This window comes from Ochotona princeps, chromosome 4 (genome assembly GCF_030435755.1).
Source record: "Ochotona princeps isolate mOchPri1 chromosome 4, mOchPri1.hap1, whole genome shotgun sequence".
Classification (NCBI taxonomy): Eukaryota; Metazoa; Chordata; class Mammalia; order Lagomorpha; family Ochotonidae; genus Ochotona; species Ochotona princeps.
In genome coordinates, this window is record NC_080835.1 from 37,378,027 (window position 1) to 37,388,066 (window position 10,040).

The following is a 10,040-nucleotide window of genomic DNA, read 5'->3' on the forward strand; positions in this document are numbered from 1 at the left end:
GACTGAGTCATGGCTGTTACACTTCCCATGCAGCTCCTGCTAAAGGTCTGCTAGAGCAGCGAAGCATGGCTGAAATCCTCAGGTCCCTGCAACCATGTGGGAGACCAGGAAAGCACGTCAGGCAACTGGCTTCAAATCAGCTCAGTTCTAGTTGTTGGTGGCCATTTTGGGAGCTGAACCATCGGATGGGAGATCTCTGCCTCTCCTCTCTGTAAAACCACCTTTCTAATAAAAAATAAACAGAGCCCGGAGAGATGGCTCAGTAGCTTGCTTAATCCTCGCCTTGAGCACTAGGATCCCATACGGGCACTGCTTCATGTCCCATCTGCTCCACTTCCCATCCAGCTCCCTGCTTGTGGCCTGGGAAGGCAGGAGAGGATGGCTCAAGTCCTTGGGACCCTGCACCCACATGGGAGATCTGGAAGAGAAACAGCTCCAGCCACTGTCACCTTTGGGGAGTGAACCAGAGGACGGAAGATCTTACTCTCTGTATCTCCTTCTCTCTATATATTTATGCCTTTCCAATAAGAATAAATTTTTCAAAATAAAAAATCTTATTATAAAACTTTCAAAAAAAAGATATAAAAATGATAAGACTGGGGCTCCCTATGGGCAAGATGTTAGCCTTCATTTTTTGATCACATTCCTAAACCATTTAATACACTACTCTCAAACCAATGAGTCATCAACAGATGAGCTTGAATTTACGAAGTCATGAAAATCTTCTGGGCACTTTGTCATTCAACAATAGGATCACTTTGGTCACTCTGAGAAGTAAAAGTGAAGAGCAGTTGTGAAATGGAGGAAGAATAAAGCTTCGAAATCACCAAACTCCACAGCTGGAAGTCTCAGACATCTGGCCACAATTCCTCATTTACAGATGAAATGATCGAAAGCAGAACACTTAGGAGCTTTGTCCAAGGCCAACAGTAGCTCAGAATCACTTTAAGGTTGTTGCTGGTTTTTTTTTTTTTTTTAAGATTTATTTTTATTACAAAGTCAGATATACAGAGGAGAAAGAGAGAGAGGAAGATTTTCCATCCATTGATTCACTCCTCAAGTGACCACAATGGCTAGTGTTGCACTGACCTGAAGCCAGGGCCCAGGAACTACCTCCAGGTCTCCCACGCGGGTGCAGGGTCCCAAGGCTTTGGGCCGTCCTCAACTGCTTTTCCAGGCCATAAGCAGGGAGCTGGATGGGAAGCAGGGTTGCTGGGATTAGAACTGGTGCCCATATGGGATTCTGGCACGTTTAAGGCAAGGACTTTAGCTGCTAGGCTGCCATACCAGGCCCCATTTTAAGGTTGTTAATATAACATTTCACCACAATACACCTCAATCACGCTGCTGCTGAAGAGGAGTGGTCATGAGACGTGGGGCTGAGGGACATGCTGAGCCACCTGGGGACAGTTCCGTTTTTCGAGGTCTACAGGGTCTGGGTTTGATTCCTCATGTTCTGAATATAACAGAGCAGGTTCACAACAGCTTAGGAGCAGAGGCTGGTCTAGATGGACCTAGTGCTCATTACACACTCAGGAATCTATCAGCATGCCAAACAACCAGCTGCCAGTCACCACAATAGGAAACCCGGGACCACATAAGGAGCAACAAAGGGGCAGGAACTAGACTTCAGGAACACGCACCTCCCCTTGCATCAACACCACACCTAACGTTAAACACAGCTCAGAGACGGGCTCCCTCCACGGGCTCCCTCCATCCTCTGCAGCGCGCATTTTGTTTTCTCATTTGATACTTGCTACTTGGTATTCCAACTCCTTCCCACAGGAAGTCCACAACATGTGTGCTGGGGGTGCTTGCTCTCTGGAGCAGTGATTAACAACTGCTGGAATACACTGTCAGCCTGCTCTGCTAAGGCGGGAGGCTGTTTCCAACAGCCCTACTGAGGAGTATACATCGATAACTACAAAGTAAGTGTAAGAATATACTTCTCTCTTGCAGATCAGATCTATGAGGTATAAGAGCCCACAAAACTTCTGGTTCAATGAACCAAAGCAGAGTAAACACAGAAAGCTCCAGTCACAAAATGACAGGGACCTTGCCACAAGGGAAGATGAATAAATGACAAGTCCATGAAAACCTGCTTTACGTCAAAATATGATCTCTGTAAACCACATGTAGTAAAAGTCTGAGCTGAATATCTGAGACAGATACAGCAAATATTATTAAACCTAAAGTTTCCTTAAAATTAGTGTTTACACAATTAAAAATTATTTTGTCAGGTATCCTGATTCAAACATCCTATACAAAACTTTCAAGCATGCTTATTTCTTAATCTCTCTCTGCTGCCAGCGTAACTGTCAGTCTTTCAGTGACTCGACTTCATGATCAAAATCAACCAACTGATGAAGTCTTCAAGGAAGGAGTTGATAAAACAGCCTTCTCGTATCTGTGGAGCTACTGTTCCAAGACCCCCACTGGACACCTAGACACTTGGATGGTCCTAAACCTTATATATCAGTTATTCTATATACACAAATCTATGATAAAGTTCAATTTGTTAACTAATACAGTAAAAATTAATAAAATCATAAAACAATTTTATCAATACACTGCAATAAATTATGTCAATGTGATATTTCTCTCAAGAAACACAAGTGTGGCCACGGCATGGTAGCCTAGTGGCTAAAGTCCTCATCTTGCATCTCCCAGGATCCTATATGGGCACTGGTTCGTATTCCGGCTGCTCCACTTCTTATCCAGCTCCCTGCTTATGGCCTGGGAAAGCAGTCAAGGACGGCCCAAAGCCTTGGGACCCTGCACCGGCATGGGAGACCTGGAAAAAACTCCTGGCTTTTGCCTTCAGATCAGCTCAGGTCCGGCCATTGTGGCCACTTGGAGAGCGAACCAGTGGATGTAAAGTTTTTATGTCTCCTCCTCTGTAAATTTTAGTAAAAATAAATAAATCTCTGAAAACACACATACACTCACACAAGCACTATATACCAAGACAGTTGATCCAATAACCCAGACAGTTATTGAGTGACTAATAGCCAGACAGAATATGTAGCATAGAATTGGCAGACAAAGAGATGATTGATGACCCTCTGGGATACAAGAGGATGGCTTGAGATTTTTACCAAATGACTCAGAATGGCTCAGTTATGAGTCTATACATTACTTCTGTATTTTTCTGTTTAAGATTTTGGGGCCACAACCAGCTGCAAGTAACTGAAGCCACAAAACGTGACATCCCGAGTAAGGAGATACTACTTGTATATTCTCCTGAACATGATACTTGTTTGTTATTCGAAATAGTCCTGTGTCCATGAAAGCAGATACAGTGAGTTTGATCTTACCAAACTGAAGTAGAAGGTCATCTTCTAATACTGGCTTCAAATACTCTTCTTTTTCCCAAGGTACCGGGTTGTATATGGAATTCATGTATTCAACTGTAGGGTTCTGGATGTAAAATTAATTGCATGATTTGTAATCGCACATGGTCACAAGATTCCCCCTAGTAAGAACTAGGGAAATCAAATCAAGAAACCAATCACATCCACATTTTACAAAATCAGTACATGGTATCTGTAGTCAACCTGCTACTAAATTAGCTTGACCGGATGAGTGCCTAGCTAACTGTTTCCATGCAGGGCTTCATAATCGTTGGGAAAGTGGCAACATAAGCATTAATTCAAGTAAGACCAAAAAAGGAAAATCATTTGGAGAAAAAAAAAAGTACTGTGTACTCTAAGTCACAGTAAAAATAATGTCTGATTTTATGGAAATATGTCTGTAATTTCCTTTAAAATTTCATTACTTTGGGCCTATCATGGCAGCGTAGCGGCTAAAGTCCTCGCCTTGAACACCCCGGGATCCCATATGGTACTGGTTCTAATCCCAGCAGCCCTGTTGCCCGTCCAGCTCCCTGCTTGTAGCCTGGGAAAGCAGTCAAGGACGGCCCAAAGCCTTGGGACCCTGCACCTGTGTGGGAGACTTGGAAGAGGCTCTGGGCTCCTGGCTTCGGACTGGCGCAGCTCCAGCCACTTGGGGAATGAATCAACGGACAGAAGAGCTTTCTCTCTGTCTCTCCTCCTCTCTGTATATCTGATTTTTAAATAAATAATTTTAGAAAATAAAAAATAAATGAAATTACTTTGGGCCAGGCATGATTGCCTAGTAGTTAAAGTCCTTGCCTTGCATGCGCCAGGATCCCATAGAGATGCCAGCTCCTATCCCAGCTGTTCCACTTCCCTCCCAGCTTCCTGTTTGTGGTTTGGAAAGCAGCAGAGGATGGCCCAAAGCCTTGGGACTCTGCACCCACGTGGGAGACCCAGAAGAAGCTCCTGGCTCCTAACTTCAGATCAGCTTAACTCTGGCCATTGAGGCCATTGGAAAGTGAACCAGCGGATGGAAGGTCTTTCTCTCTATAACTCCTCTCCGTAGATTGACTTGCCAATAAAAACAAATCTTAAAAAAAAAAAGAACACTACAAAATTACTTTTACACATGACAATGAATCACCTCCTAGGCACAGTAAAAATGACACTTCCAAATATATGAGTACATTTATTTGGCACTGTGTGTGTGCCAGCTGATAATGCCCATGCTTCCTGTTATTATGAATGGAAAATGTAAAACACTCCCTTAGAGAACAGTTCATCACCTTTAATCAGTGCACTGCGAGTCACTGGAATATCTATTTCCTAAACAAGATCTAAATTAAGTTGCCAACTTACCTTCAGTCTAATAAAATTTATCAGTTTGATGTATCCATAAAATTCAAGCCCTAAGGAAAAAAAGAAAGAATTCTATCTTAACATAACGTTAAGTTTGATTTAATCGATCTCCACTAAAGATTTATTTTATTTTATTGCAAAGTCAGATATACAGATAGGAGGAGAGAAAGAGAGGAAGATCTTCCATCCAATGTTTCACTCCCCAAGTGAGCCGCAACGGGCCGGTGCGCCGATTCGATGCCGGGAAGCAGGAACCTCTTCCAGGTCTCCCAAGCGGGTGCAGGGTCCCAAATCAATGGGCCGTCCTCGACTGCTTTCCCAGGCTACAAGCAGGGAGCTGGATGGGAAGTGGAGCTGCTGGGATTAGAACCGGTGCCCATATGGGATCCCAGGGTGTTCAAGGCGAGGACTTTAGCCACTAGGCCACGCCCGCCAGGCCCAGATTTATTTATTTTTATTAGAAAGGCAGATTTGCAGACAGATGTGGAGACAGAGAAAGATCTCCACCTGCTTGGTTCACTCTTCAAATAGCTGCAACAGCCAGAGCTGGGTCCATCTGATGCCAGGAGCTTCTTCAAGATCTCCCCTGTGGGTGCATTCTTGTGCCATTCTCTACTGCTTTCCCAAGGAGAACGCATAAGCAGGGAGCTGGGTGTGAAGTACAGCAGACGGGACATGAAACAGTGCCCATATGGGATGCCAACACTTGCAATCAGAGGATTAGCCAACTAAGCCATCGTGCCAGCCCCTAACTGATCTCTTCTATAGATTCTGACTTAGACAGTAAAATGCCTGACCTCTACTACTCACAGTAATTTGCATTTTTTTATTGAGAATTAGAAATAGCAATTTTGATATTTCAATTTTGAATACTTTATTCTAAAGCAGCCACAGATGACAAGATTTTAAGTGCTTCTCTTGTATAAAAAATGGGAGATTAACTTTTTTATCAGAATAATATAAAGCCAGAAAATTAGGTCCTAGATTTTATCAAGTACTTGACAGCTGATGTTAGAGCTGAAAGCTTCTAAAAAACCTGATTTTTATAGTGCCTACCAAATTATAATTTTGCCAGGTTAGCGAGTATTAATAGCTAATACATAAAGTTAATAGTGCAAATTGAAAACAATGAGGCTTTTTATCTGTTCTTGTATCTTTCCAGAATGAAGCAGCATGTACCACAAAGAAAGCAATGACAAAGTGGTTATCATTTGCCAGGAAAAATGCTCTTTTTTTTTTTTTTAATATTTTTGCTTTTAATTTTAGGCTAATTCATGCCAAGCTTTGAACATCTGAAAAGAATAATAAAATTCTGAGATTTCTTTAGTGTATATAACACAGTTGGAGGCAAACGCACCTGTATTTCATACTTAGGACCTATAGGTTTGAGATGGTTCCAAAGGCTTAGGTGGTCGATTCAGGCATGACTCACAATGATTTTAATGTGTCCTAGAAACCGATCATTCTTCTGAAAATTAATGTACTTATTATTTCATAGGAAAAATGTTCTTATGAGGCAGCTTTAATAATATACCAAGGTCTCTATGTGGGTAACTGATACAATATAAAATTATATCTAAAGTATGATTCTATTTAGCTTAAAAAGACAATATTAAAATGTAGGGAAAACGGTGGTCATTCATGTCTTACAAAAGTAGATGCCGTGCCTCGCGTGGCAACTTAGTGGCTACATCCTTGCCTTGCATGAGCAAGGACCCCACATGGGTGCCAGTTTGTGTCCCAGCTGCTTCACTTCCCATCCAGCTCTCTGCTTTCAAGCTGCTCTTGGAAATGAACCCAAAGATGCAAGCTTACAGGTCACACATTCCTGAAGTGCCCGGTTTCAAAACTGACACTGGAGGGAGACGCAGGGGCATGTGGGGGTGCTTCTCACGTGTGCCACTCGCTCCACTTCCCGTCCAGCTCCCTGCTCGCAGGCTGGGAAAGCAGTCGAGGATGCACAAGTCCATGGGACCCTGCACCTGTGTGAGAGACCTGAAGAAGCTCCTGGCTCCTGGCTTCAGATAGACTCAGCTGTGGCCATTGCATATGCCACTTGGGGAGTACACCAGTGAATCCGAGATCTTTCTCTGTGTCTCCTTACTGTAAAAATCTACGTTTCAACTAAAAATAAATGTTTAAAAACAAAAAGCAGATTCCATTGATTTTATGAATTATAAACACATTATATCACATATTCATCTGAGACCTGCATCTAGCTAGTATTTCTTAATCTTTATTGCTTCTAGTTTTTAATGAATACAAGGACCAAAGAGCGATTCTCTACTTAGCTGAATTCAGTCCAACAGTATCTTCCGGGAAAAGCTTTAATTGTAAGTTAACTACGTTCAAACAAGTTTCAACACAATTATCATCTAACATTTTCATACTATCCCGACTCCATCACTCCCTTTTCAATATTCTCTACTTCTTACAAAACCTAATTTTGCATGTCATTAAATCTGTCTTGTTTAGACTTTGCTCAAGTCCACCTGCATATGCTTTCCGTAATTCTGTAAGTCAAAACATCCCGCACAGGCTCTGGCTCGTGTCCTGGTGGCTCCACTTCAGATTCAACTCCCTCTTCATGATCGGGTAAAGCAGCAGCAGGTGACCCAAGCATTCGGTCCCTTGCGCCCAGGTGGGAGAGCTGGATATAGCTCCAGGTTCTGGACTTGGGCCTGGCCCAGCCCTGGCCACTGTAGCCTTCTGGGCAGTGAACAAGCAGATGACAATCTCTGTGGCTCTCCTCTCTACTCTTTCAAATAAACAAATGCACATTTAAAATAAACACTGAAAACCTTGCCTGCAAGAGTGACTTAATAATCTTTTCTCAAAGCCACTTGTCACAACACTTCGTTTACAGAAGATATCACTGTATGTTTCATTACCTTGTATTTCTACAGAAAAAGAGGAGTCTGGAAAAAATACAAAATTTGAACTGAAATTTGACATTAAATTCTAAAAACACTTACCATGTTTGTGGACCATGCTGTCAATACTGAAGTGATGTTCAGACTTACAGTGTGAAAAGGTTTCTTCAGCAGATGTGAACAACCTGGAAAAGCAAGCAAAAGCTTCAAAAATTGGCCTCTGCAAAGCCTGCCGATTCATGCTAAGCATGCGTTTTTTCCTCTTCTCCTTTCATATTCAGTTAACGATGGCACAAACACACTCAGAAACAAAAGCACAGAATCCAGCGCTTCTAGACAGCGATACTAAGTCTGGGTTCCACTTTACACATAAGAAAAACTAAATGTGGAAGTTACACACCACATAACAGCACTGCGTTCATCACTGGGCTCTGAAGGCAGTGCCTTTGGACACTGTTTTTCTCAAGACCCGTCACCCCGCTCTCTGCCTTCAAGCTGCTCTTATAAAGCAGGCCTAGGATTCAAGCTCACAGGCCACACATTCCCAAAACGCCATGCTTCCAAACTCATACTGGAGTGGTCCCAGAGGATGTCCATCGCACACGGTGAGGCTCGGCAGAGCCAAGTGACAAGATGGGACTCCAGAGCAGCGCAGCCGCTTACCTCTTCCAGAAGCCAGGAAGACACGGCAGTTAGAACGCATGTCTGGGAATGACACACACTGGTTTTGTGACCTGGTGCAAGCTACTGACTGATACAGCAGTCTTCTTTTTCCTAAGTGAAAAGGGCATCCGCCTCTTTCTTCTTAACAGGTATCCCTACTTAAGAAAGGTGAGCAGGCCTAAGCGGGCTCAAATGGCAACGCTACACCTGAGCTCGCTAAAGGTCCTATTAGTGAGTGCAAACGCTGGAAGGGCCTTTTAGGGGTTATCTGGTTCAAGTGTGGCTTGCAAAGTAGAAAGTTAACAAGACTAGAATCACCGGACAAGACTAGAATCCAGAGAGTTCTAGGCCCATCCCCTGATTTAGAAGGACCGAGGTGCAGAGTTCAGCGTGTGTAGTATTAGAAACTGTCTAACAGGACGAGCGGACACAGCGGACTGAGAAGCACAGGTCCAATGCCAAAGGGTTCGCTCTAGCACAAGGGGCCACTGGGGCCGAGGAAGCAGGCAGCGTGACCCGGCTTCCAGCCCGCAGTTCCTGCGGATCGTCTCAGCAAGGCCTCACCCCGAACCACGGGTTCCAGAACTCCAGGGTGGGTCACTGTGCTCCGATCCCCGGGACCCTGGCGCCGAGGAGGACGAACCTCTCACAGAACAGGCAGGGGGTCTGCAGCTTGTCGTGGGGCAGGTCGGCATCGTCCTCGTCCTCCCAGGCGGCCTCGTCGCCGCTGTCCGACAGCTCGGGCAGGTCCTCGTCCTCGTCCTCGTCCACGGCGCCCCGGCCGCCTAACACACAAGAGTTAGCGAAGCAGGACGCGTGTGCCCCCGGAGGGCGGGCGGACAGGCACTCCCACCCACACACCCCTGCAGGGACCCGCAGCCCCGGCCCGTGCGGCCGAGGGCGCCCTTCTCCCGCCGCACGGCGCTCCAGCCCGCGGCCGGGTACCCACCGACAGCGCCCGACGCCAGCGAGCACATGGCCGCCTCGCCCTGGGACGGAGACCGGCTGGGGAACGCGCCCCGGGAGCACGGACACGAGCACGAGCACAGGCACGAGCACGCGGCCCGGACTCCGCACCGACGGCTCCGCAGACGGCCGGCACGCGAACGCGCGCGCAGGCTTTCAGCCGCTTCCGGGGCCGCGGTGGGCGGGGCGCCAGCCTGGGCCCGCCCCCTCCTGCCGCAGGGCGCTGACGTAGGAGCGCACGGTGACGCAGGCCTGCAGGAGACGGCTGCGGCCGCCCTGAGTGCATCGGCAGCGCGAGGCCGGAGCCGTTTTACTGACGGAATCCTGTCCTCGGTGCGTCGCCGTTTCCTGGGAAGGGCACTTGCTTCGTGACGGAGTGGCCGCCCCACCGCGCCCTCTGCTGGCGCAGGAGGCACAGTGCCGACTGACAAGGCCCTGGGGAGGTTGTGCAGTTCCTCCTGTTCGGCTCTGGGCTTGCACTGCACACGGGGACGCTGCAAATGGGTCGGGCCTCATTTAGTCTCAACTGGAAATTGTTTCCTTAGACCACACCCTTGCTTTTTAAGGATTTATTTACTTTTATTGGAAAGACAGAGTTAGAAGGAGAGACAATGAGGTCTTCTGTTCACTAGTTCCCTCCCCAAACGGGCAAGAGCCGGGCCGGTCTGAAGCCAGGAACCAGGAGCTTCTTCCTGCTCTTCAACGTGGGTGCAAGGGACCCAAGCACTTGGGCCATCTTTCCCTGCTTTCCCAAGTCATTGGCAAGGAGCTGACTCAGAAGTGGGGCAGGTGGAACTCAAATGGTGGGTCCTGCAGGCAGAGGCTTAGCTGGCTATGCCGC

At 46.3% G+C, this 10,040-nt stretch overlaps 1 protein-coding gene across 3 annotated transcripts in view; it reads right to left on the reverse strand.

The window, feature by feature from the left end:
* PRMT3 (protein arginine methyltransferase 3) overlaps positions 1-9,251 on the reverse strand; it is a 115,392-nt gene extending 106,141 nt beyond the window's left edge. Inside the window, exons 1-5 of one of the 3 annotated variants that reach the window (XM_058663251.1) lie at positions 9,183-9,251; positions 8,877-9,018; positions 7,673-7,755; positions 4,698-4,747; positions 3,318-3,420 (exon numbers count right to left, since the gene is read on the reverse strand). In XM_058663251.1, the coding sequence (XP_058519234.1) occupies positions 3,318-3,420; positions 4,698-4,747; positions 7,673-7,755; positions 8,877-9,018; positions 9,183-9,210 (406 nt within the window). In that variant the 5' untranslated portion in view covers positions 9,211-9,251. The remainder of the gene's footprint in view (positions 1-3,317; positions 3,421-4,697; positions 4,748-7,672; positions 7,756-8,876; positions 9,019-9,182) is intronic. The other 2 variants (XM_058663252.1, XM_012927086.2) reach the window with 2 other exon arrangements.
* Positions 9,252-10,040: the final 789 nt, after the last annotated feature.